Below are 25803 nucleotides of genomic sequence, written 5' to 3'. Positions count from 1 at the left end.
GGTCACAGCTCGCTGAAAGCGGTACGTGTTAAAAGGAAGAGAAAGAGAGGAGGTCGATAAAAAAAAAAACGCCTTTTAAAGCCGACATAAACAATCAAAAAAAGAAAATTGGATGACATTTGTTTTTTTTTCGTTTCAAAAAGCCACGGGCTACCTCCACTGCTCCGGCTCAATGTACTAGGGTCGTGGTGTGGCGTCGGATTGGGGCAATAGCTTTTGGCTTCTCGACCACTGGGCGTCCATGCGTCCTGAGCTCTGAGTATAGAGTGCGCGCGGCTTTTTTTCCGACATGATTAGGGCAGAGACCTCTTACCCACCCGTTGTAAAGGGTATCACAATATCGCCACCACCACCACTACCACCACCATCATCATCATAACCATCATCAGCATCATAATAATAATCAGTGCCAGTGTTCACTCTTTGCATTTGGCCGGACTTCTATTCCTGCCGTATTTTTTATTGGGGTTCATACTAATCGTTTCCTAAAACGCAAGCTGTGAGTAGGCAAACATGGTCATTTAAGTGACTTTGCCCCTTATGCCAGTTGATCAGGGTTGCGTCAGACAAGTCCAACGCGTCCGATGGATGTTGTTAGGCACTGTCAGCCGGTAAAGTGGCACCCTTTATAACTGCTTCGGACTGTACGTGTTCGTTCGTAGCTTTAATTGTTCACCCCAAAATTCTTACTGTTATAAAAAGAATGTGCCATAAATTTAAGAGCAAATAGCTCATTCGGCAAGCTTATAAGCCATCCCTAATTTGCGTTTGCTTTTGCCAGCCTCAGCCAATCGAACAGCTGGGCACATGACATCATAGGTTCTGTTGCGGGAGTAGTAGTAGTAGTAGTAACTTTATTTGAGCTCGAGGCGTGTTCAGACGCCAGACGGAGCGGTTCCCAGGTCGCGGGAACCGTATTGGGCCAGCAGCTCCTGGCCCCTGGCCGTCAGCGCGAGCTGGGTCGGCAGGGCGGGGCTGGACCGCAAGGTCTCCCATCGCTCGTGGAGTGGGGTAGGGGGGGTGGAGGGAGGGTGGGGGGGTATAGGGGCCTTTAGTTCAGTGCACTCCGCCAGTATGTGCGCGAGCGTGCCGCTGTTTGTTTTACAGAATGGGCAGCGGTCCCCCTCGTGTTCAGGGTAAAATGTATGCAACAGGACGGGGTGGGCTAGTGACCCCGCCTGGATGCGCCTGAGTATTGTCTGTTGCTCCCTGGTCAGGGTGCGGTGTGGCTCGGGGAGGGTACGCCGCTCGTCTTTGTATTCGTTCGTAATTTCTTTATATGTGAGTGCCGGAGTTGGGGTGTCCGTGTCCTGCCCTGCCCGGAGGGTCATTGCTCGGGCGTGGTAGTCAGCGATGACGTTGCCGGCTACCTTTGTATGGGCAGGCACCCATGTGAGCTCTATGGCTCGGCCCGGTGCCCTCTTTTTCGATAGTATTGTGGCTGCCTCTGAGGAGATCACCCCCTTTCTGAAACCGCTGTAGGCTCTCTTTGAGTCAGTGACCACCACCCCGACGCCCGGTTGAACGAGCGCCAGGGCTATGGCCACTTCCTCCGCTGTCGTGGGCTCCTTAGTCTTTACCGCCGCGCTGTTGATGAGTCGTTCCGCATCGGTGACCACCACCGCTGCGCGATTGCTTCCTTTCACAAGAGAGGCGTCTACGTAGAGCACTCCATTTTCTTGTTGTAGTTGCTGGGACACTGCTTTGGCTCGAGCATGCCTCCTACCGTCGTCCTTGCCCGGGGCCATGTTCCGGGGTAGGGGCTTGGTGTTTAAGGTCCTCGTCCATTCTGTTGGTATGGTGGTCTTGATTGTTGCCTGTTCTTTGCGCCATCCTATCTTGTCCAGCACCGCGCGGCCGGGAATTGTCTGGCTCAGGCGGAGACGCTGGCTGGATAGGTGGGCCTCGATGAGCTCGTCAACCGTGTTATGTACGCCCATGGCTTGTAAGCGCTGGGTTGACGAGTATATCGGTAAGCCGAGGGCCTGCTTAGTGGCCTTTCGGATGATGGTGTCGAGTGTAGTCTTCTGGGTCTTGTTGAGATTGAGATACGGTGCCGAATATGTAATTCTTGATATTATGAACGCTTGTACTAGCCTGAGGGCGTCGTCCTCCTTCAGGCCTCTGTTCCGGGTGGTGACTCTTCGCAGCATCGCAAGGATCTTCTCAGCACTGTTCTTAATTTTATCGACGGCGGCGTGTGCCTTTCCGTTATCTTGTAGGGTAAGCCCGAGGATTCGGCATTTGTCCGTCGGCGTGATCTTGATGCCTTCGATTTGGATAGCGATGTCAGGCGGGAGCTGTTGGCGGGGTTTGCCGGGTTGGACCACGAGGAGCTCCGATTTCTGTGGCGCGCAGCTGAGTCCGCAGGTCCTCGCGTACTCGTGCACGGTCAGTGCCGCTGCTTGGAGGGTCTCCTCTATCCAACCATCGGAACCCGCTTGTTTAGTCCATATTGTAATATCGTCAGCGTAGAGCGCGTGACCGATCCCTTCAATTTGATCCAACAGGCGTGGGAGGGGTAGCAGAGCCAGGTTGAAAAGGAGTGGTGACAGGACTGCTCCCTGAGGGGTGCCTCGTTCCCCAAGTTCGATGGGTTCCGATCGCTCGTTGCCCACCGAGATTTGCGCCGTACGGGAGGATAGGAAATTCTTGATATATCCGAAAGTGCGTGTGCCGCATCTCGTACCGTTGAGGTTCGTCAGAATGCTTGCGTGTGTAACGTTGTCGAAAGCCCCCTTTAGGTCTAGGGCCAGAATTGCCCTGGGGCTGTTTCTGGTAGCTTGCTTGATGACTAACTCGTGAAGTTGGAGCATCACATCTTGGGTGGATAGTTGTTTCCTAAATCCAAACATTGTCTTTGGCAGTTGATCGGTGTTTTCAAGGTGCGCTTGGAGTCGACGGAGCACCATCCTCTCCATCACCTTTCCCACGCATGAGGTTAGCGAGATTGGCCTCATGTTCTCTATGGCTGGGGCTTTTCCGGGTTTAGGAATGAATCGCACTTCGGCTTCTGTCCATTCTGGGGGGAGCTGCGAGCTCTCCCAAGCCCTATTTATATGTTCGAGGAGGGACTGCGCTGCCCTGCTGCTCATGTTTGTAAGTAGTCTGTATGTAATAGCATCTTTGCCAGGGGCACTCTTCTTATTACTATCGTCAATTGCTGACCAGAGTCCCGAAAGCGAGAAGGGCCTGTCTAGGTCCTCGTTATGGGGACCTGTGTATTCTTGTGGGGCCGGGTGTTGCCCCCGCTCCGTCTGTAGATAGTGCTCTTTCAGCGCCTTGATCAGCCGGTCACCATCTCCGTCATATGTGTTTAATACTTTTGTCAACGAGCGGTGGCTTGCCGTCTTGCTGCCTGTGGGGTCGATGAGGTGCCGTAGCAGCTTCCATGTCTTTCCCACAGACAGCTGGCCTTGGAGGCCGTCGCATATCTGTAGCCAATTTTCTCTACTAAGTTTGGACACATGTTCTGATATGTCTGCGTTGAGCTTAGCTATGCGGCGGGCGAGCTTTTTATTCCGTCTCTGTCTCTTCCAGCGCCTGGTGAGTGAATGCCGCGCTGCCCACATGTGGGCAAGCCTGCTGTCAACAAATGGTACCTTTGTTGTTGTCGCGATTTTCCGGGTGAACTGGTCGAGGATCCGCTTCTGCTTGTCAGCCCATTCCTTGTACGATAAGTGAGATGATGTCGTTTCTTCCGCGTCGTCCTCCGATTGTTGTGTGCATGTACGCATCTTGTCCCAGTCTGTGATGTGGGCTGTTCCCAGCTTGGCTCGAAAGTCAGGACCTCGTACTGTGAGTGTAACAACGCGGTGATCAGAGCCCAGGTCCTCGTCTTCACATTTCCATGTGACGTCGAGTGAACCGCTGAGCCATGACAGGTCCGGTGTGGTGTCTCTAGATGCGCTGTTCCCTCTTCGTGTTGGTACTCCAGGTTCGTTGAGTAGCGTTATATCCAGAGCCTCCATAGTCTTGACTAAGGCCTTTCCTCTCTTTGATTGAAACCTATATCCCCATAGTGTGTGTGGTGCGTTGAAATCCCCCAGGATCAGAAGTGGCCTGGTCCTGGCCAACCTCTTCGCATCCAACACAACTCGGTCGAATTCGTATTGTTTTTGCGACGGTCTACAATAGACACTCATGATAAAGATATTACTTTTGCTGCCGATTTCCTGCGCATGTATTTCAACCAGCGTGTGTTCGCACCCCGCTTGCGCTGTCAGGTGCTGTGTTGCTGCTATGCGATTTTCCACAAGAATCGCCGTCCCCATTGTGGTGGGGTCGGGAAATGAGCTAGTAGGTCGCATGGTCATCCCTATTTTTCCTAATTATAGTAGCTTATTTAAGCGAAGTTGACGTCAGAAATCGTGTCAGTATGATTCTAACGAGGCACTCTTTCGAATGAACCAAACTTGTGTTTTGTCGGTGCATGGCCCCTTTAAAGAGGTCCAAGTTCATGCCTGTTAGGTTCTGAGGATTCGCGTTTCGGAGAAATTCGGCACCTTAAAGAGACAATTTTGTCGTTAGAAGTTCCTCTGTAACGTTTAAAAATGTTTTCATCAGGTATGCATCTGTGTACAGTAATACCTCGTTAACTCGAAGTAGTAAAAACCGGGAAATATTTCGAGATAATCGGATTTTCAAAATAAGCAAAGTTGCGCGAATTGCAATGAAATATCGAGTAATCTGCAAGAAAGGCGCTACTACCGTAATTCCCCGATTCTAACGCGCCCCCGATTCTAACGCGCACCCGATTTTCCCGGCAAAAAAACCGAAAAAAACTTGCCCCTCCGACTGTAACGCGCATGGAACTTTGTGAGCAAGAAAACGAATGCGAGAGAAACGGGCTATTTATTTCTCGAAGTTATCTCACTCATCTCACTCCTCGTCGCTCTCCGCTGACCACAACATCTCGTCCTTGGTGGCGTCAAGCACGTTCGCGATGCCACGCTTCATAACGGACGTTCAACCATGGTCGATGGGATCGTGGCCCACGCCTCGCACGCCCATCGTGCGAGCTTCTCCAGAGGCGCACGCTTCAGCCGACCGCTCGTTTTGAACGCGTGAGAGCCGCTGCTGCCAGTGCTGTTATCAAGCGCGTAAGTGGAACGATTTAACGGTTTGTGTGGACGCCGATAGAAAATCCTAGGCGCCTATGCTTCCTGCGTCCGAAAAATCATTGCTAAAAGCTTTGGCGCCATCTTGAGATAGCGATGGCGATGGGCGGGACAAAATTTCCGTTGTTTCGGCAGTTTCGGTTTCGTATCCGATTCTAACGCGCATGCGATTTTTCGACCTATTTTTTCGGAAAAAAAGTGCGCGTTAGAATCGTGTACTTACGGTACTTACTAGCTTTTAAACAGCGGCCTCCAATCTTGCTTTTCGTGAACGTTTGAAAGAGAGATAGAAAAAACAAACAAACACGAGACGTTCACCGGCTGTGTTTTGTGGCACTGCAATTTTACTTAGCAGGAAATTACTGCGTAATGCTGGTCTGCTTTGCGGTCGCACTCGGGCAGTCCTCTAGCTGCTTGACGCATTGCTATAAGCCGATCTTCCCCGCCGCTGCTCGTTATTGGGTTTTTTTCCGCACGACACACCTCTATCTTCTAGTACACTGCACCCAACGTTTTTAGATTAGGTCTAAAAACGTTGACTGTACCTTTACGAATGTCTCTACCGTCAAATGACGTGCCACGGGGTTGTTTGACGAAGTTGATATGCGTTTAGGCTCAGATCTCACGTTCGGGGAATACACCGGCTTTGTGGCAGGCGCGGCTAAACGAGATCGAGGGACTCATCGCGCTAATCTCGTGAAACGGTCTGCGGCTGCGAAATTTTCGTTCCACTCTCAGTCAAGGTTTCGAGATATACGCAGTTTGGCCCGAAAATACTTCGAAAGAAAGGGCAACAAATACATTGGTCGTATAGGAAATGGTTCGGTGCCGCGGAAAATTTCGACTTAGCCGATTTTTTTAGATATGCGAGTTCGAGTTAACGAGGTATTACTGCATATATATCCTTGGAGTGCTAGAAAATAACAGCTTGTTGTGGCTGACGCAACCGGTTCATTTGATTTCGCTCTCGTTATTAGCAGAACACAGATTTAGATAAATGGACCTTTGAGTTCGTGGGAGCCATACAGATAAGAAAGCACTGTGGCGTAAGCGGCTCTGTCATCACTCGACTGACACTCCGGCCCTATATCTCGGTGCGGCTATGGGATGCCAAGCCCGACAGGCCTCAACGCGCCGAGACACGTCTGCGCAGCTCTCCGAAGTCGCTATCAAGGTGCTTTGTCCATTGTCACAAGCAGACCTTTCACGCAGACTGTGAACTCAGCAACGGCACATAAAACAAGCCGTTCATCGCGCGTGAGAGCCGACGAGCGAAGCTGAGCAGCCCGTCTGTCGCTTGTTCTGAACTGCCTCGTCTTTCGTGCGTTTTCAATTCTAGCTGGTTGGTTCGTGTTTTGCGCTACCCGGCTGCCGCGTTGTCATGGAGATACTTCATCATTTCTCAACAAGTGTTCAGGTAATTATTGCGTTCTTTCACCTGAGTCTACCCAGTCGAAAAAGACGACAGGAAAATTTTCTGTAGTTTGTCGTACTTTCGCGCATCGTACTGTCGTCTTGTCGTATTCTTGTCATGTCGTGATTCTGATGTTCTGTCGTGTGTGGTATTCCTGTCCTGATGTTCTGTCGTGCCGAATGCTTGTCTCGTCGTGATCCTGTTGTACCATCGGTAGTCGCACATGGTTTGAAGGTTATTTGTTGCCCATTGTGAAGAGTAGCGTAAATGACACTTCTGCTGTGATTACAGAAAGGTTTGTCGCTGAGAAAATTGACTTTGTCACTACGACAGAAATGTTTATCGTCACAACACACGGCTTTGTCGTAGCAACAGGGCTTCTGTTGTCACAACAAAGGTTTTTGTCGTATGGGAGGAATACTTGTTAGGTTTTTGCGGTATTCCTGTTGTGATTTTAGACTGTGGACCACAATATGTTTGCCGCTGTCATGGCTGTGTTGCGCTTGTTTTGCTTGTACAAGCGCTGTTATTCCCGCGACATATGCGTGCTGTCCTTAATTCTAGCAAGAGACCGGTACTTTGAGTATCTTCCTGCTTTGCAAAAAACACTTCTCAAGCGCTGAGGTTAGCTGCGCACTGTTCATGTCGAACAAGTTTTTTTTTTTTCAGAGAGTTTTATAAAGTAGATGCACTGAGAATAAAATTAGAACTGTCCTCGAGAGTGGATTCAAAGTGGCGTGTAAATGTGGAAACGCCAATTGATGCTTTTAGGCTTGAACAGAAGGCCTCCAGCCGTGTGCATTCGCCACTACAGAAATAATGTAACAGATAATGAGCTTTATGGGTACGCAGAAACTCTGCGGGGCTACATTGCATGGGACTGCAGAAAATTTTCTTTACCTGGGAGCAGTACTTCCTTTTCACGTGTTTATAAAGAATGACACATTTTACGTTCACTAAATCGACTTCTTTTCAGAGAACAGAAGTCCTGTAAAGTATGCGGCTCATGCTATTTTTCGCAGTTCTCTGCGACCGCCACTTGTGCTTAATAAGCGCCTAAGTATTTCTCAGCAATTAAGTCATTATGGCATTAAAGAATTGCCGTGTTCGACTCATGTGCCGGCGTTAGTTACATTCTGGGGTGTACAACACATGAATTGATTGGCATCCGAAAAAAAAAGCTATTGACATAATTGGTACCCTAATGTAATAAGTGCTATAATTATGTGTTTGATGTTTTTAACGGCATTTAATAATTGGCGTGTACGACTTGCGTACATGCGTTCGTTACATACTAGGGTGTACAACACGTAAATTGGTTGGTACCCGAAAAAAAAACTATTGACATAATTAGTACCCTAATGTTATAAGTGGTATAATTGTGTGCTTTATGCATAATGAGACATACCTGCATGGTGTTCGCAGGATACACATACAGTGCTAAACAAAGCGCCCCTGAGCTACGTGTCTTGATTGGATTTTCTGATTAAAACAAAAACAACAAAATAAAACCCTACGTGTCGAGACTTAGGTTTACGTTAAATATTCCTTGTTGGTCTACACAAGAAAGTTAGATGGGCAGATGAGATCAAGAAGTTTGCGGGGATAAATTGGTCGCAGTTATCACAGGACCGCGATAATTGGAAATAAATGGGAGAGGCCTTTGCCCTGTAGTGGGTGTAGATAGGCTGGTGATGATGATGATGATGGTCTACGATAATTCAAAGACTCTAGACACTGCGTAATTCCAAACTCCACTGCCGCGTGCCTTGTAGTGCAGATGGGCATGGTTGGCGCGTAAAATCTCCAATTTGAACGTTTCCGTTCCAGGAGGCACCGCTAAATGTGAGCGGAATGATTCTCGCATTGTGCCTGCCTTTACTCGTGTTGATCGCGAGTGCCCTATGGCTTCAAAAGGACAGGCTGCCCGAGGGAGTCAAGCTTCTTCCGGGGCCGCCGGGATATCCTCTGGTTGGACACAATCCGTTCTTCTCAAACTTATTCGACCGGGAAAGGTTGAAGAAATGGGCGGCTGAATATGGTCCTGTCTTCAGGTAAGCTTGGAAGCGAATAAAAATTTTAAATTGTAGAATATTTAGTCTTTTTTGTTTGCCAGTCCAGAATAGCTTTACAGTTCGGGAGCAGTCCATGACAAAAAAAAATACTATGCAGCAGTCCTTGGCAGTTCAAAATGACAAATCGATGAGTCATATTATTTGCTATTTAGGTCTCTTCAGTACAATTCCGCGAAGAGGCCATAAGACAAAAATACAACTTTGTTCCCTTCAATGAAACAGGTAGCCTTTGGTCACTCAGTCAACTTTATTCTAGGCACGAAACAGATTTAATTCACAAGAAATATCGAAAATCTTTCACGTGTCACGCTAAAGTGACGCAAGAGCGGCGGCAGTGACGCAATACAACCTCGCATTAAAAACATAGTTATCGCTGTGCTAACTGCACATTGGCATAAAAGTCATACGGTCAAAGGGGACTAGATGCCCCACTACATTCGCCCAGTCCTGCTTCTTGACGGTTGCTTAGGTCTGCGGCCACCAGTCACCAGTCACACAAACAAGATTCTGTGACGTCATGAAGATTTCGTCTGGAGGTGGCTGGGGAGCTGCCGCGCTGCTTCGTCTGTTTTTTTCTTAGTATCTAGAATATTTGTTTGAAGTTTGCGGTAAAATTTGCATCATTGTTATTGGGACGAAGCAGTCTTTTTAACGAACCAAACTTGTACTCTGTCTTGATGGCCTCTTTGAGGCCACTGTGCACATGAATACTTTGAGAAGCCGAATAATCAGCCGATTACGACCTTGCCTTTTACGTTCCTTTTAGTTGTCTCCTACACTTTGCATTTTCTGTCTAATCACCTGCAAACCACGTTTCCACAAAACAATATGCACACGAATACGCGAGTTTTGTCACTACAGCACTATATGGAGGTATTCTCACGAGCGTCGCCACATGAAGCGCTGCTGTGAGACAGCCCAGAGAACGCCGCCGTTCACAACCTCACAACCTAAAGCGGCGTCCTATTCAAGCTGCGACCGTGGGAGTTTCCGACGTAGCGAGTTTACTGAAATTCTGAGTGCCCACGGAATATTTTTGGCGGCAAGTCTGAGTGACATACTTAAGGAAGCTGCGTAAGAAAGCGCCACAACTGTTGCCCGCAGACACACGCGCCATCACATTCATGTTTATAGCTGTATGGTCACTACCGTAACACCACCAGCGTGCTGACGCTAGGCTCTTGCTGGCGCATAAGCATTGTTAGTATTTTTGAATGGTGAGCATACCAGCAGTGCACGCTGAGCAGAAATGCAATGTGTTTTGTGGTTGTTGTTAAACCAGCATCTGCATTATGCCGTGATGTTGTGCCTAACGTGTGCCTAATGTTTCATTTAGCTGGGGAAATGTTGGCATTTATGAACCCACTCAACGGTAGGAGGAGGAAAAAACTTTATTACAACGCAACCTTAAACGAAGTAGTATGCGGACAACTTGGCACGCCAATATATATCTTTCATTCAAACGCACTGTTGCTGTTGAGATGTTTTCGCGACTATACTGCCCCCACAAATAAGCTTCGAAAGAGCGACGCAAAAAGAAAAAGAAAACGCCACCAACGAAAAGCTTGCTGCGGTTTGCGAAGATATGCTTCGTGCGTATCAGTTTTGCCGCTTCCGAAGTGATCTGCTCTCGTTTTTTTCTTGCAGGCTGAAAGTTGGCTCTAGCAGCATCGTAATCCTTAACGACTTTGAATCTATAAAGGAAGTACTGAACATGAAAGAGGTGTTATACCGTACGGGAAACCTTGTTGTCGACCAAGCAGGGATGAAAGGTAAGCAGGGATGAAAGGTAAAGGTAAGGTAAGGTAAGGTGCGGTGAGAAGCATTCAATCGTCAGTCTTCGCTACGCTTTCAGACGAGTACCCAGTTTTGTCCTTCGTAAGATAGCCAAGAGCTTGGGAAGTAATTTGGACCGACAATTGGATACTAAAAAGGAAAAGAGACAGTGTTCTCGTTCTGCTATAAAAAAAAAAAATGGTCACCATCCCGTCCTGCGAAAGTGGATGTCCAGCAACGCTGTTGTAAACCACCACAAATGGTGATGGACCCGCCGCGGTGGCTCAGTGGCTAAGGCGTTGCGCTGCTGAGCGCGAGGTCGCGGGTTCGATTCCCGGCCGCGGCGGCCGCTTTTCTGATGGAGGCGAAAAGCAAAAACGCCCGTGTGTACGAGATTTCGGCGCACGTTAAAGATCCCCAGGTGGTCAAAATTAATCCGGAGCCTTCCACTACGACGCGCCTTTCACTACGACGCGCCTTTCACGCCTGCGTGAAAGGCGCGTCGTAGTGAAACCTAGTAGTGAACCCTGCAATAATAAAAAAAATCAATCAATCAACAAATGGTGATGGAGGGGGGTGTGAAATGTCTCTCGTCGTCTCGGCGAGCTTGCCGCTTGCGCTCGGCTAGTATCACATAGATAAGGTTACAGAGTATCGGCACTCTTTTCTCCTATTGTTCCGTGCCGCCGCAATGAGCAGAGGTCAGTTCGCATCACGTGACACTTGTTTACACTGCGACGGTTCATGGGAGCCGCCATTTTGTTGCTTGAGCGTTTTCAGTCGGTAAACTGTGGTAGCCTCGGCTTGTCCTCCCTGCTCTGCGGCTGCGCGCGACTGACGTCGTTCCGAACGCGAATCGAAGATAACGCGTGTAGCAGCATTTCAGCAGCTGAAGTGTGTCAGAAGATACCGTTTTGCCGCATCTTCGGCAGGGTTAGACCCAGTAGACGTTAACGGCGAGGCCGGAGAAGCGGCAGTCTCAAAACACTGATAAACACCAAAATGGCCGCCGTCGCTGACTTCATAGAGTTTCTTACGATATACACTAGAGAGGAATATGGCGCTAGCGTCTATGTGTCATCATGGGCCGCCATTATGTCATGCACTCGCCTTAGTTTCATCATTGGCTTGGATTGAAACGTGTTAGTGACCGCAAATTTGAACAAAGTGCAACAAAAACGCGAAGAACAGTATGCAAGTATGCAAGTGGACAATAAAAACAGGCTGTTTTAAAACTGAGGAAAAACGCAGTAAAGCGTATTTTTGCGGGGAACGGTTGGGTCTGCTATTCTGCAGGCCAAGGTTGTAGTTACGAAGAATGTTAATATTTGGGGGGGGGGGGGGGGGCTCATTAGAGATTCTGATTTTATTAATTTGACCATTATTTCAAATAATACGTTGTTTGAAGAGTTTGGAAAGTTTTTTTGAGCGTGCCTATGAAAACGTTTCTTTCGTGGTGAACCGGTGCACCGACCGCCAACAAGAAAAAAGGAAACGTGGTGTTAAACAGTCGTGGACGATGACAAGATAATACGCCTACAAGCGCCCGTATCTGTCGCACCTTGTCTTCGTCGAAGAACGTTTTGTTTCTTATTTTCGTAGGCTACAAATTTCGCGGCGGCATATTACCCGCTCAGTCATACGTCCTTCGACTGCGGCATGAGCAACGTCAGGTGCGATCACGCACTGCCTGCTGTTCCACCGAACACGGCTACCACAGAACACGGAGGATTTCGGCTTCCTTGTAGCTCGTAAACGTGTTAATGTATAGTGAAGAAAGCAAATCCCCAAAACCGCTTAAGAATCCAATTGTCATGCCAAGCCCAATCCAAAAAGGGAGGTCTTCCCATGAACCCCACGACGACATGGCTTACGAGGCGCAGTTTCCTCTATACTAAGAAACTCTATGGCTGACTTGCGTGCCTGAGTGGCGCTGTTCTGTGGCGCTACTCTTACACCTTATCTAGTGACGCTAGCTTAGCTTGTCCTCCCTGCTCTGCGGTTGCAGGCGGCTGACGTCATTCCGAATGAGAATCAAATATAACGCGTGTAACAGCATTTCAGCAGCAGAAGGGCGTCCGAAGATGCCGTGTTTCTCCGTCTTCGGCAGTGTTATTAACAAACGACCCGGTCTAAGTTAACGGCGAGGCCGTAGATGCGGCAATCTCGCAACACTGATGAACGACAGAATGGCCGCCGTTGCTGACTTGCGTGCCCCAATGGCAGTACTGTAATACTTTATCTACTCAGTCTACGCTCGGCTTCCCTGGCGGCAAATGCTGGGCCCTGCCTAGCCAGACGCATGTGCGCGGCGTCTTGCGCAAGAAATGCTCTGTTTAGTGACACTTGTCCTGCCCAGCTTTCAAAAATAATCTGCAAACATAATCTTTACCACACACACATTGGGGGGGGATCCCATTGTTCACAGGCGCCTTATCATCCATAATGTGGTTTCGATGGTTGTTTTGTAGTTTATTCTGTGCTCTATTGTGTGTGCCTGATTAGCTTGACGCATGCGCTCGGCGTCTTAGGCTTTGGCACCTTGAGCTTCTGACCACGGAGATGAAACTGTTGGTGAGTGGAGGTATGCAGCTTTGCTGTGATATACGGCTGCATGCAATGTGGGGTGGTTCCAGTTCCAGTTCCAGTAAATGGTTTCTGTAAAGATTGCAATAAATGCGTGAGCGGTGCAACACGGCAAAAATGAACTGTCGAGTACGGGAATCGATCTGTCGGCTTTGAGAAGTTCCATGAAGCTTAGGCTATGTTCACACTACCGACGCAAAATCCATATCGTGATCGTTAGACGTAAAAAAAAAAAAAAAAACGGCGTGTCACGCAGTTAGGTTGGCTGAGACGTGAAATGACGTCATTCTTTAACGTTATTACGACTGTTGCGGCCACAGTCTCAACCGGCCTTAGCTTTGCTACTAGGGAACGCCAGGCCGCGCCGGGCAATTGAGGGCTATTCTGATATCTCCGTTGACTTTTTTAGGGCGGTCGCGGCCGATAGTCCTTCTCCTGCTGCGTCGATTACGCTGATTGCTGAAGCCGGGTGGTCCTGGTATGGCGATGCGTCTGTATATCAGGTGGTTGGCAGGTGTTGATACCGTTTGCGGATGTATCCGGTGCGAGCCCGCCGTCTTGCTTTGTTTTATTTGGGGTGCATAATACGGGGGCGGGCGCTATCCATATGTTCTATCGGATGATAGATGGTATGCGCGTTCTGGTCTTCCTGAGAAGGAACGGGGTAAAGACGAAGTGAAGCGGCCGGCGGTGGTCAGGCGTAGTCGGCGGAATTGGGGAGTCTGATGTGCCTCACATATTTCTTCCCTAGTGTTAGATATTCCTAGTTGGAAGAGCTTCTTAGTCGAAGTTTTCGCAAGGAGTCCCAGTGCTGTTTTGAATGCTTGTCTTATCAGAACATCGTGATTGGCAATTTCGGCGGGCTTCAGCCTTAGATAGCGGGTTTCGTAAGCAATTCGACTGATAAAGAATAGGTTGTATTATGCGGATAGTATCTTTTTTTCAGCTCTGAGCGTCTTTGGGAAATCCGGTGTACTAGGTGCGTTATTTGGGTAACAGCGGGTTCCTGTGGTAAGGTGGTTTGCGATCCTGATCCATCTTTTGGTATCGCCAAGCCCAGGATACGTAGGTGTGGTACGTTGGGGTGGTTTCTCCATCGATAGTGACTGTAGGGTCCGGTATTGCGTCCGAGTTCTTTTTGAATAGCCGTTTACGGAGTGTTAGTAAGCCTGATTTTTCAGGGGCACATTGGAGGCCTGGGGCGCGTGGGTGCAACTGCGGTGCATTTATTGCCTCTTGTATGGCTTCATGTTCTCCAATAAAGCCGCTCAGTGTCCACAGTGCGAGGTAGTCGTCATAAATGGCGTGCCATGAGTTGGGGATTTTTGGGAGCTGGGCAGGCAGGTATTTCATAGCCAGATTAAAGAGCAGTGGAGAGATTACCGAGCCTTGCGGTGTTCCTTTTGGGCATACTGGGAATGTGTCAGTGGACACCTACGCGTGTCCAATGATTATTGTTGCGGTGCGGTCGGTGAGGAAGGCTTAGACGTATTGGTATAGTCTTTCCCAGCAATTTATGGAGAGTTCAAGCCTTGCAGTATGGCTGAATGCGAGACGTGGTCAAGTGCTCGTTTATTGTCAATTTCCAATAGAATATTTGGGCTGATTTTAAAGCCTTTGAATTACATCTTCTTCCAGCCGGCCGCAACAGTACGTCCTATGTGAACAGATGTGGCCGGAATTCGTACATTGTGTGTGGGGAAATAATCATTCTATTCTATTTACGTTGAAAGGCGGTTGTGTACTAAGTGCTGCAGCAGCTTACCCACGCGCGATGTCAGCGAAATGGGCCGGAGATTATTCGGGGAAAATGGTTTGTCTGGCTTGGGGATTAGAGTGACGTCTGCATGTTTCCCCTGCGGCGGTTAAATGCCGGTTGCCCACTGGCTATTGATCTAGTCCAACAGTTGACCTAGTGTTGGAGGGTCGAGGTTGCGTAGTAATTTGTTGGGTACTTGATCACGTCCGGGGGCGGTGTTCCGAGTGAGGTTTCTTGTTACCGCTTCTATTTCCTGTATGGCGAAGGGGGCATCCAGATCTCGATTAGGGTTATCAGTATATGTAGGTTGCACGGATATGTTGTGCGTCGATGTAGCCTTTAGGGGTGCCATGATTTCATTAAGTAAGTCCTGTTCAGTACCGGGGTAGTTATGGATAAGTCTTCGAATTTGGTGGCTGATGGCAATTTTGGTTTCGTGAGTACTCATGAGAGTCCTCAGGAGATTTCATGTTTTGAGTGTACCAAGTGTCCCCTGTAGTTTGTTGCGAAATTGCGTTCAGTTCTGCCGGCTTATTTGGTTCGCGTATTCTCCTGCTTCTTTTGTTAGTTTTTCAATGCGGAGCTTAAGCTTGCGGTTAGTTTTTCTATTTTTCCAGCGTTTGATCAGTCCTTGGACAGGCATTGCAAAGGTGCTGGAGATGGGTGTCAACAGCGGGGTAACCTTCCGTTAGCGGAAGCTCTCTGGTGTGCTTTTTGAGCAGGCCTAGCAGATCCTTGGTTCACTCTTCGAGATTTCGGAATGCATTATGCGCTGTTTCTTCTCAGAATTTCTTCCAGTCTGTTATGCAAGTTGTACCCAGCCGTTGGTTCACACGTGACTGATTTAGAATCCGGATTTCTAGTATGTAATGGTCGCTGCCAAGAGTTTCTGCGAGACAGCGCCATGTGAAATCTATTATATTGCGCGTGAGCGTTAAGCCTGGTGAGGTGTCTCGGGAGACACTATTGCCAATTCTTGGGGGTGTATGAGGTTGGTTGCAGAGGGATAGGCAATTTCGCTGAGTTACTTCCTCTAACAGGGTACCGTTGCGGGTGTTACGGGCATAGCCCCAAGCCGTATGAGGCGCATTAAAGTCCTTTACCAGCTGGTTTCCTTGGGCCCGTATGGGGGCTTCTTTTATCAAGGAGTGAATACCCGGTATATGCCCAGAGGGTGGACTGCAGATGTTAAGGAGATAGAGGCTTGGGTGTTTCTTATGGGATGGAAGGGCCTCCACGAATGCATAGTCTACGGTCGCTGAGAGTGCTTGTAGCTGGGCAGTCCGTGTGTTTTTCACCAGTATTGCCGTACTGGCCTGTGCGGTTGTGCAGAAGGCATTGTAATCTCGAAGAGCAACCTGATTGACGTCTACTTCCTGCAGGGCTATGATGTTCGGGATACATTGTTGGGCAAATGGAAGTAATGAACTCTTCTTATTTCGGAATGAACGACAACTCCACTGCCAAATAACCGTGTTGTTTCGGGCGGGGGTAGAACCCGTGTTATGTAGAGAGCATTGAAGACTCGCCATCGTCCCAGGTAGATTCGGCCGGGTCTTTTGGGCTCTGCGGTAAAGGGCTGTGTTTAGGTGTCTTGAGCAGCTTGCGCTTGCAAAGTTTGCCTCTATGGCCGTGAGTTAGTTGTTGGTATTGGTTCTGGAACTTCTGAACCACCTCGTGAATGAATCGTTTAAAATCGAATGATGACAGTATAGTCGTGTTTGTGGAAGGGTATGGGGGTTGTGCCGTGCTTGGGGCGTTGGTCCTCTCAGAGGTGGGAGCTGTGGTAATTTCTGCTTCCTTATTATCAAAAGTCCTGGTTACTTCCGGTGGTGTGACCTGACGTTGCATTTGGGCTCGGAGTTCAGCTATTTGTTGCTCCAGAATGTTGAACTGCTTTGACTTCTTTTCCAGATACTAGGTACATATACTAGATACTAGACACATATACTAGATACTAAATACAGATACAGATACTATATACTAGATACAGATGCAGATACTAGACACAGATACTAGATAAAGCTAGAGATACATTCCAGATACTACAGCCGCGCGTATAACATGCAAACGCCCATTTGTACAGTCACAGCTTTGATATAGGGGCATGCACACTACCTGTGAGCGAAAAAGGCTGCGTCCAAAACCTCTCACGGTAATTTCTATACATGCGACACTGCTTGTTTTACATTGTGTCAATCGATATGGCTAACATTGTTCGTGTTTACGTCGACGTACGGCATGCTGCGGTGTGCCGTTAGCCACTGCGGCGCATAATGACCGTAAATTTTCCTCGCTTGGTGAACGTATCGTAATGGAGGGCCATGTTAGGGCTCGAGAGCGGACAGGGTTGCCGCCAAATATTTCTATAAACGTTTAGATCGACGCGAGAAGCTGAGATAACAAACGATACCCGCTGTGCTCTTACGCGTGAAACGATGGGATTGCACTATGTCATCTATAGTAAAGGGGCAGCGTCCAAGACCCCTCGCCGCGTAGCGCACTGGTAGCCACATTACAAGTAAAAAGAAAAGTAGTAACCGGAAATTGGAATCAGCAATAATTAAGGTACTTTGGGCATGATTTCGCGTGGCTATATGTTATATGACATAGTAAAGACTCGTTATAACGAAATAGCTTTATTCGAAATATCGCTTTGTTCGAAATGTTTCACGGTCATTTCTGCAGAGCGTAAGGAATAAACCCATATCCGCTTTTAGCGAATTATCGCTTATAACGAAGCCAGTTTCCACTTCTGAGGACTTTGTTATAGCGAGGGTTCGCTGTATATTTTCAAAAGCAACTCACGGCTTTAAAATGCCCGAACACATTGCTGCTGTCACACCGCTCGCAGGCCTGCTGTCGCTGGACGGCCAAGCTTGGATCGACAACAGGCGCTTCTGTCTTCAAGTGCTGCGTGACCTCGGCTTCGGCAAAACGGCCCTGGAAGAACAGCTGAAGGTGCTGAGGTTTTTTAGACAACGCAGCGCATTTTAGATTTTATGTGCTCATGATTTAAAATGGGCCGTAGGAGGATAACAAAATTGTGTTGGGTGAGAAGTTTCCTCCCTATCCGGATTGGCGACACACAAGGCGACACCATCTTTACGAAATTATTTACTGTCTGTTGGGGGGGGGGGGGGGGCATTTCTGATTGATTCGGATAAATTAGGAAGGGAAGCAAATGGAGAACATTTTAGCTATTTCACGTATGCCGATGACGTCATATTGTTCCATGCGTAGGGAGAAAACGCGAAAGGGGTTCTAAAGAAACTGTACTTAGAAAGCTTGGTCGTAGAACTAAGGATAAATGTGAGGCAGACGCCAGAGGCGCCCCCTTCACCCTAGGCATTGAAATTCTGTGGGCCCATACTAATCCTACGCCGGATTTTCATTTCGTGGTTTGGAACGGCCCTCCGAATTTGTCCAAGATATTCACTCACCTCTTCTAGTATTTCGTTGCCTAGGCTGAAGGGGGATCTTTCTGGCGTCTTATAGACAAATATCCACACACCTTCCATTAATAATTGCAAGGGGATGGCGAAGGCGTGTGCGCGCTCGACGAGCGGAGGCTGTGCGTATATAAAAAAATCAAAGCCCCTTTTTTAAGAGAACGATGGTTAAAACGCGAAGCTTCGTCCCATGCAACCAGAGTTCAAGTCCAAAATACAAACTGCTTCGACTTCCTAACGCGAGAGACCCAGGTTCGATTCCGACCGCGGGAAGCATCCTTTTTTTTTTTTTTTTTTTGAGGCGCTTGATGTGCATTTGCTTATCATTGTCAACTTTTTGGGAAACCACATTGTGTGAAGCTGGCTTTTCTGCAGTGCGTTTTTACGCGGGCGAACTACGCCATAAATGGGGCATAACAAGTTCCGCTTTAAGTTTTTTAAACAACTTGACGCATCAGCGCTGCGGATTGGCGTTATTTTCGTGACTGCGCGCGCAGGAGGAGGCGGGGTATTTGGTGTCCAAGATCAGCGAGCGTCGCGGCGAGCCGTTCCTCATCGAGGACTTGCTGGTGCCCAGCACGTCGAACAACATCACGGCGCTCGTGTTCGGCAAGCGCTACCCTTTCGAGGACGCCCAGAGGAAGTTCCTCGACGACCGGCTCAAGAGGGTAGCGGGCCTAGTCGGGTCCCGCAATCTGAGCGCTTTCCTGCCCTCGTGGTTACTCAGCATTCTGACCAGGATCCCCAAGTTGAGAGTGGGAGAAGCGAAGCGCATTTTCGACGAAGTACTGGAATTCTCAAGGTGAGACTGTGCGTTCAGCGCTGAAGAAACTGTCCTGGCAGGAGGCGTGAAAGAATGCAAAATTTAAGACGCTGCTGCTCGCGGGGAAGAGATGTTTACGTTCACGTTTTGTTAAGTCATGACGAAAGGTTACAGTACTTGTTCTGGCCTAGCCCTATTAAAAATTACGTAGTTAATCTAAGTATTTCAATCGATCGATCAGAAAATCTTTGTTTGGTATCAACAACAACAACAACAACAACAACAGCACAGATACCAGGGGCACAGACAAAAATCCAGAGAAAGAAGGCTTTTAGAAACTTGGTTCCTAGAGATTACGAGGGCTAAAGGAAGGGGTATGAGGAGGATTTTATTTCAAAAGCGCAGGGGAGGGACAGTCGACACTCAATAATTAAAAGTCGCTCAATTGGAATTTTCTGTTAGTTAGAAACGATGTGCTGGTCCCGGCAATTTCACACGTAATTAAAACAAGAAATTGCTCTATAATTTGAAGATAAAACCTATTTTATGGGGTAATTGGAAGTTATGACGACTAAAAGCATCGAGGTAACCGTCATTTCTTGATAAAATTCAACATTTTCAAGCGCAAAAACAGCGCCCCGTTTTGTGGTGATGTCGGCGCCATCGCAAAGGAGGCCGCGCGAAGTTGATAAAGCGGCACGTCAGCTGATACTCGCGCTAGTGTACGCATCTCTTTCTTTTGAGGTCCTCAGCCTTTGTTGCGTACAGTGCCCCGTGAGCAGTCTGCGTGGTGCGGGTGCTTCAGACTTGGATTTTAGCAATAAACCTCAACTGCCATGGCAACCCGTGTCGTGCACTCGACTTGGCGGCGAAAGTCCAGATTCCGAATGAAACCAAAAAAGTGAATCATGTGTCGGACTAATGACAATGCTGTTTTTGGGCTTTTTGTTTAGTTGAAAGTTCGTTTAATTCGAAGTTTTCTGCGTTCCTCGTGGACTTCGTATTAATGGGAGTCGACTGTATTTAAAAAAATGTCGCGCGCCAGTATTTTTCCGGGTTTTTCGGTTGTGTATAATCTTTTCGAGGTACTACAAAACGACTCATTGTCACTGTGAGAGGAACCTCGCAGGCGTGCGAGCTTCGTGCGTATACCTCGCGACGCAGGACTTACTGCCGGAAGTCGCTATTTAATAATAGGCGGAGCGACTTGCGTTGCCCATTGCCCACTCTCCTATAGGCTAGAAAACCTTAGGAGAAAGGGGGGAGGGTACGAGCCCTCTTCCCCCTCCTTTGCACACCCCAATGGGTAGGAAGTACGAAAATTGCGCCTGCGCCAGTGGCTATGAACTATGATGCCATACCTGTGCCCACTGGAATGGCCCCCACTGTTGCTGATTTCCTATCTAAATTTGGTGCAGGAAAGAGATAAAGGAGCATGCAGACACCATGGATGAATACACCAATCGTGACTTCATCGATGCCTACCTGAAGAAAATCAAGGAAGAGCAGGGCAATCCTCATTCAAGCTTTCACAGTAAGTATAAGCTTTGAAGAGTATCTGAACTTTGAAAACCTTGGCGGGAAGAGAAGAGACGCGGAGTTCCGGAAGACGCAGAAACTTAGATTGCTGCGCCGTTAAAAGGGAGGGTAATGTATAGGTTTGCGGACATCTCCGTTCAAGTAAATATCGGTGCTCTTCGAGGGAGTTTTCTTCGGGGTTATTTATTCGGGCGTGGTGATAAGAACTGCGAAAACCAAAAGGACGAGATACAAGGTTTGGCAATTTTAGGTCTGCCGCTGAACTGACAATCATAATTTTGTTTGAGGTTGCAGCGATTTCGTACAAAACAGCGGCCATCGTATGATACCCGGGAAAACATTACTCGTGCGTGTTTGAGGCTGATTAGCAGCAAATAACGGAGTGCGCTTGTTTAGGACGTTATACACGCAGGTGTAGGCTTAAACGAGCTTTACACGTGCATTTGAAAAGTAAAAGAAGAAGGTGGAGGAGGAATAAACTTTATTTTTATATTAGTTCTGGATTCATGGCAAGGGGGGCCTTCTTAGTCCAGAAGCCCTTGGGCGGTGGCTGGAAAAGGAACAAACATTTATTTGAGCGAGAGGGTATTGGGGCGGTAAATATGGTCAGCCTCCCATGTCCACGAGGCCGCGAGCCTGCGCCGAAGAAAATAGATGGTCAGATTTTCGAGAGAATTGCCTGATTCTAAAATGTTTCTGTTTGCAGTCTTCGCAATATGCTTGGTAATATGATAGTGCGAAAGAAAAAATAATTGCATGAACAAAAGTGGCACCCATAGCACCTTTTGGTGCGCTAGCTCGTGGTATAATTGCAAAAAAAAAAAAAAGGACCCTCCGCCGAAATGCGTTAGCATACGGCTAAAGTGGAAAACTTTATCTTACTCGGAAACGTCGCCGTTGAGGAAAAGTTTGTGGGTTGCTGTTAAAAACTGGGACCATCGCCTATGCTAAGCAGTCGTTCTACCAATTAAGCCCCTGCCATCTACCTCACCTAGCACCTTATGCGATTGCTTTGATGGGTTACGAAAAAGACGAACGATACTGTTTTTTTTTTGTACTGGCGCACACATTCAAGCAAATGTTATGTTTTCGCGTCACAGTTGCTTTAAATATCGAAATAAAAATAAAAGGACCACATTGTAATAGGTAAAGCTTCTGAATTCTGTCGTACCGGAGTATTGCTGCACGCATAGTGGCTTCGTCCGTATTATTCCTCTAGAGCCATTTCCTGCGCAGCGAAACATTCAAACATTTTTAGCACTGACGTTCCCGCCGCGCCTAGAAAATATCGACTCACACACAAATAATGTACTCCCTGGGTTGTTCTCTTCTCACTGTCTGCAAGTAATTCCCAACCGTAAAGGCTTTTAAAGGTACACTCAGCTATTGAAGCAAATCAGTTCTTTTAAAGCGAAACTGTCTATGCCTCACTCATTGCGACCGCCCAGTCAAGAAAACGCACTGCAGAAAAGCCAACTTTACACAGTGGGTTTCACGAAGCCATGATGATGATAAGCGAATGCACGTCAAGCGTCCTAAGAAAGAAACTCTTCCCGTAGTCGGAATGGAACCTGGTTCCTTCGCGTTACGAAGCCGACGTGTATCCGACTGCGCCATCCCGACACGGTCGAAGCACTTTGGATTTTGGACTTTGACTTAGACTCAAGTTGCATGGGACAAAGCTTCGCGTTTTAACCGTCTTTCTCTTAAGGAATGGGCTTTGACGCGAGCTTACACTTTGTCCGCCTCCGCAGTGCGCTCGCTGATCGGCAACATCTTCAGCTTCTTCGGAGCCGGCTCGAGCACGGTGCAGAGCACGCTGCAGTGGAACCTCCTGCTGTGCGCACACCAGCAACAGTCAGTGCAGGCCCGGATTCAAGGCGAGATCGATCGAGTGGTCGGCCGCGAACGAGCTCCAGCCTGGCGCGATCACACCGCCATGCCTTTCACCGTGGCCACCATTTGGGAGGTGTACCGCTGGCGCACGGTGACGCCGCTCGGAGTGCCCAGATTGTAAGTTGAGCAACGGATGCGGTCTGGGGAAATAACCCTATAATGCGTCGTGCGGTATTGGGGAAATAACTCTCTAATGCGTCGTGCGGTATTCTCCGCGGAGAATAGAGAATACCGCACGACGCATTATAGGGTTATAGCAGAGCGGAGAGGTCCAGGCACGGCTTCCGGTCGACAGTTGGCCCAACTGCGCATGCGCCGAACGCCGCTTCCGCGCATGCGCAGTGGCGCCGGCTGCTGATACTGGGTGCCATTCTGGAACCGGTTGTCCGCTCTGCTATAATCTCTGTTGTTTACCACCACTGCCTTTGTCGCAACAGTGCGGGAGAGACGCGCATTTTTAAAAAAAATCTGCACACCTTACAGAGCCGGAGAAGACTTCGTCTACAAGGGCAACTTCGTGCCCAAAGGGTCCTTGGTTATGGCCAACATTCGAGCCGTGCACATGAACGCCGACTACTGGGAAAATCCGGAAGAGTTCAACCCGTCACGTTTCCTCAAGGAAGATGGATCCGGCTTGCTGCCCAAGCCAGACAAACTGATTCCTTTCTCTGTCGGTGGGTATACAGCGGCCTGACCGCAATGCGCTTTTAAGGACGATAGCCTTGCTTGGGCTACTCAAACCCAGAAATATTGGTCTGTCTGTCTGTCTGTCTGTCTGTCTGTCTGTCTGTCTGTCTGTCTGTCTGTCTGTCTGTCTGTCTGTCTGTCTGTCTGTCTGTCTGTCTGTCTGTCTGTCTGTCTGTGACTCGATTCAGCCACCCACCCAAAGTGAAACAGGGTCTGCGCAATAGTCTTATATACTCACAGCCAAATCTAAACGTCTGTCCGGTGTAATGTTCATACTTGTCAATATTGTTGAAGAAGAACAAACATTACGCAAATATAAGACAACAAATTAATACTGAAGTGATATTTGCAGTGTCCCTTTACAAAAAGATCAAAGATGATTGATTTTTGCGTTCATCCACTGCAGAAAAAAAAATCCCTCCATCGTCGCCTGCTGTCACCGGCACCACTGTAGCTTCTGGCGGCATTTTAAGAAATCAAGCGGCAACAGTTACGAAAGGTTCCACTAGATAGGTTCCACATTCTTCTTGGAACGCACGTGAAGTAGGGCAACATAGTTCTATAAACGTTGAAATAGGGCGCCTCGATTCACGCGCGTCTCCGCCGTACCGCAGCGCTGGTATCGAAGCACCTGACATGGAGGAGTGGAACGCGGTAAATTTAAATCGACTTGAGCAAACCTTTAGCGTGTGTGCCTTGGGAAGAGCGCGACGGAAGAGGAACAGCATGATAGATGAGCGGGGAAGCGAAGGGAGGCATTTACATTGGAAATGGCGGCAAAGACAATCGTCTTTTGTCCACATTTGCAACGAAAGGAGAATATACGTGGCCATTTTTTTTGTTTAGACGCATGTTTAACCGCATACTCGGGGCGCCGGAAAACTACTTTTACGAAAGTGCATTAAGTGTGTCCTTGCTTTTTTTTTATGCGCGTCTGTGTGACGCTGCCATAGGGAGAAAATAGTCACCGAAGTTAAGTAGCATTTTTGGGAAAAGCAAATGACCAAAGGCATGGCAAAATACTTTAGTAATTACTTCACGGGCATGCCCGAGCGTTTCATACGTTCCTCTAGATTTCAATTTTGAATCTGCCGCGAAAGTTTTATAAAACCAAAAAACCGTATATTGGGAAAGTATATGCATATATCCCCCGCTATAATATACTACGGGAGCAGATAATTTAATTTTAATACATTTGAACGTGTATTTAATTTATAAATTGAGCGGAAGTAGTTTCGCTTTCACGGAACCCTGCATATATATACTCACCGCACCGTTCAATTTTGTCGTGTCAGGAAAACGGATGTGTCCCGGAGAAATGCTGGCCACCGCGGAAATCTTCCTCTACCTGACCGCCATTCTCCAGAAGTACACGGTGCTTCCGGGAGAAGGACACCACAGCGTCGACTTGTCGTCGGTCACGACTGCTTTTAATCTGACCCAGAAACAGAAACTCCGTTTCGTCGAGAGATGGGACGAGCGACCCAGTACAACACAGCTGTCTTCGACATAGTTTTGTGTGCGCACCTCCAAAATCCTTTAAGCTGTATAACTCTAACGGTACCTGATATTTACAGTTTTAAGATAGCTGTAGTGCGTTTAATTGAACCGTTTGAGGTAGGGGCGGTTCCTTATAACGAGGATCCGTGAAGCGAGAAAAACGGTTTTACCTAGGAAGGCCAGAAGTTGCTGGACTTTTGGGTGGCTACTGGCCATCAGGTTCTCCCACAGCTCAGATGTTGGAAGGTGGTATGGGAGAGGTGAAGGTTGGGGTTGCGTTCGCACTTAATTTAACTTGAGGGAGAGTGCGGGTTGGGGACAGAACTTGCGTGCAGCAGAGAATTGAGTGGGCAACGTATACGACGGCCATATCTGGAGTCAGAAAATGCTTTTGTTTGTACCCTGCGGAGCAGCAATACTTCCTTTTCGAAGAGTTTGTTGGTGCACCTTTTTGGACGGAAATAATGCCGCATCTTTGTTGTGTTTAGGCGAGTGTATACGCATTTGGGTACGGTTCTGCGAAATCCCGGAAAACGGCGCGGGCAGCTGAGCGTGTTCTTGCGCAATCCCTCTCCGGCATTGCATGAAATTGCTAACAAGGCGTTCGTATACAATGATCCTTTTGTAATAACCGAAATGTATATAAAGTATTTGACGGCAATCTTCTCGAGCACTGTTGTCCTTTCTTATTACCTTGATGCATTTCTCATAAACCACTACAAAAATTCTTAACCACATTAACCACTGAAAGTTCACTCCAATGCCGTATATTTTCCATCCTCAGACCTATCTAGTATACTGCGAGTACTGTAAAGCTTTGTTAAAAACGGTTGTGCATGAGCATACAACACGCACTTGACGCTGTTATATTTTACGATGCCCTTTCTTTAACACAGCATATATTACTGGGACTGGGCGTGGGCTCCTTCGCACGCAATTCCTTGCATCTTGCACAGAAAAATCAAATTTCCATTATTTATGTATTTATTTATTTATTTATTTACACACAAGAAAGTGACATCACGACTCTTTGTAACTTGAAGATGACATGGCTTAAGTTGTTTAATATCACGTCCTTTAAACCGGACGTAGTGAGGGGGGGGGGGGGGACAAACATAAGACCACATGTTTGTCCCCCTTCTCTGTGAGTATGTTTTCAGCGCTATATAAGCTGCCATGGCCCAACCAGCCCAACAAAATATTTTACCATGGTAGAAGTGATACCGAATTATTTGC

General features: G+C 48.0%; 1 protein-coding gene across 1 annotated transcript; it reads left to right on the top strand.

The window, feature by feature from the left end:
• Positions 1–6226: 6226 nt before the first annotated feature.
• LOC144174379 (cytochrome P450 2C30-like) lies at positions 6227–25232 on the top strand. Its single transcript, XM_077703055.1, has 9 exons — positions 6227–6537; positions 8365–8588; positions 10257–10381; positions 17585–17691; positions 18680–18984; positions 20364–20479; positions 22239–22497; positions 22864–23054; positions 24363–25232. The coding sequence occupies exons 1-9, from the start codon at positions 6502–6504 to the stop codon at positions 24578–24580; spliced, it is 1581 nt and encodes a 526-aa protein (XP_077559181.1). The 5' UTR covers positions 6227–6501; the 3' UTR covers positions 24581–25232.
• The last annotated feature ends 571 nt before the right edge of the window (positions 25233–25803 follow it).

Source organism: Haemaphysalis longicornis, unplaced genomic scaffold (assembly GCF_048455015.1).
Source record: "Haemaphysalis longicornis isolate Haplotype H1 unplaced genomic scaffold, Haemaphysalis longicornis Haplotype H1 scaffold_3, whole genome shotgun sequence".
Taxonomy (NCBI): domain Eukaryota; kingdom Metazoa; phylum Arthropoda; class Arachnida; order Ixodida; family Ixodidae; genus Haemaphysalis; species Haemaphysalis longicornis.
Note: the sequence above shows the minus strand (reverse complement) of the source record. Positions and strands in the feature narration are given on the sequence as shown.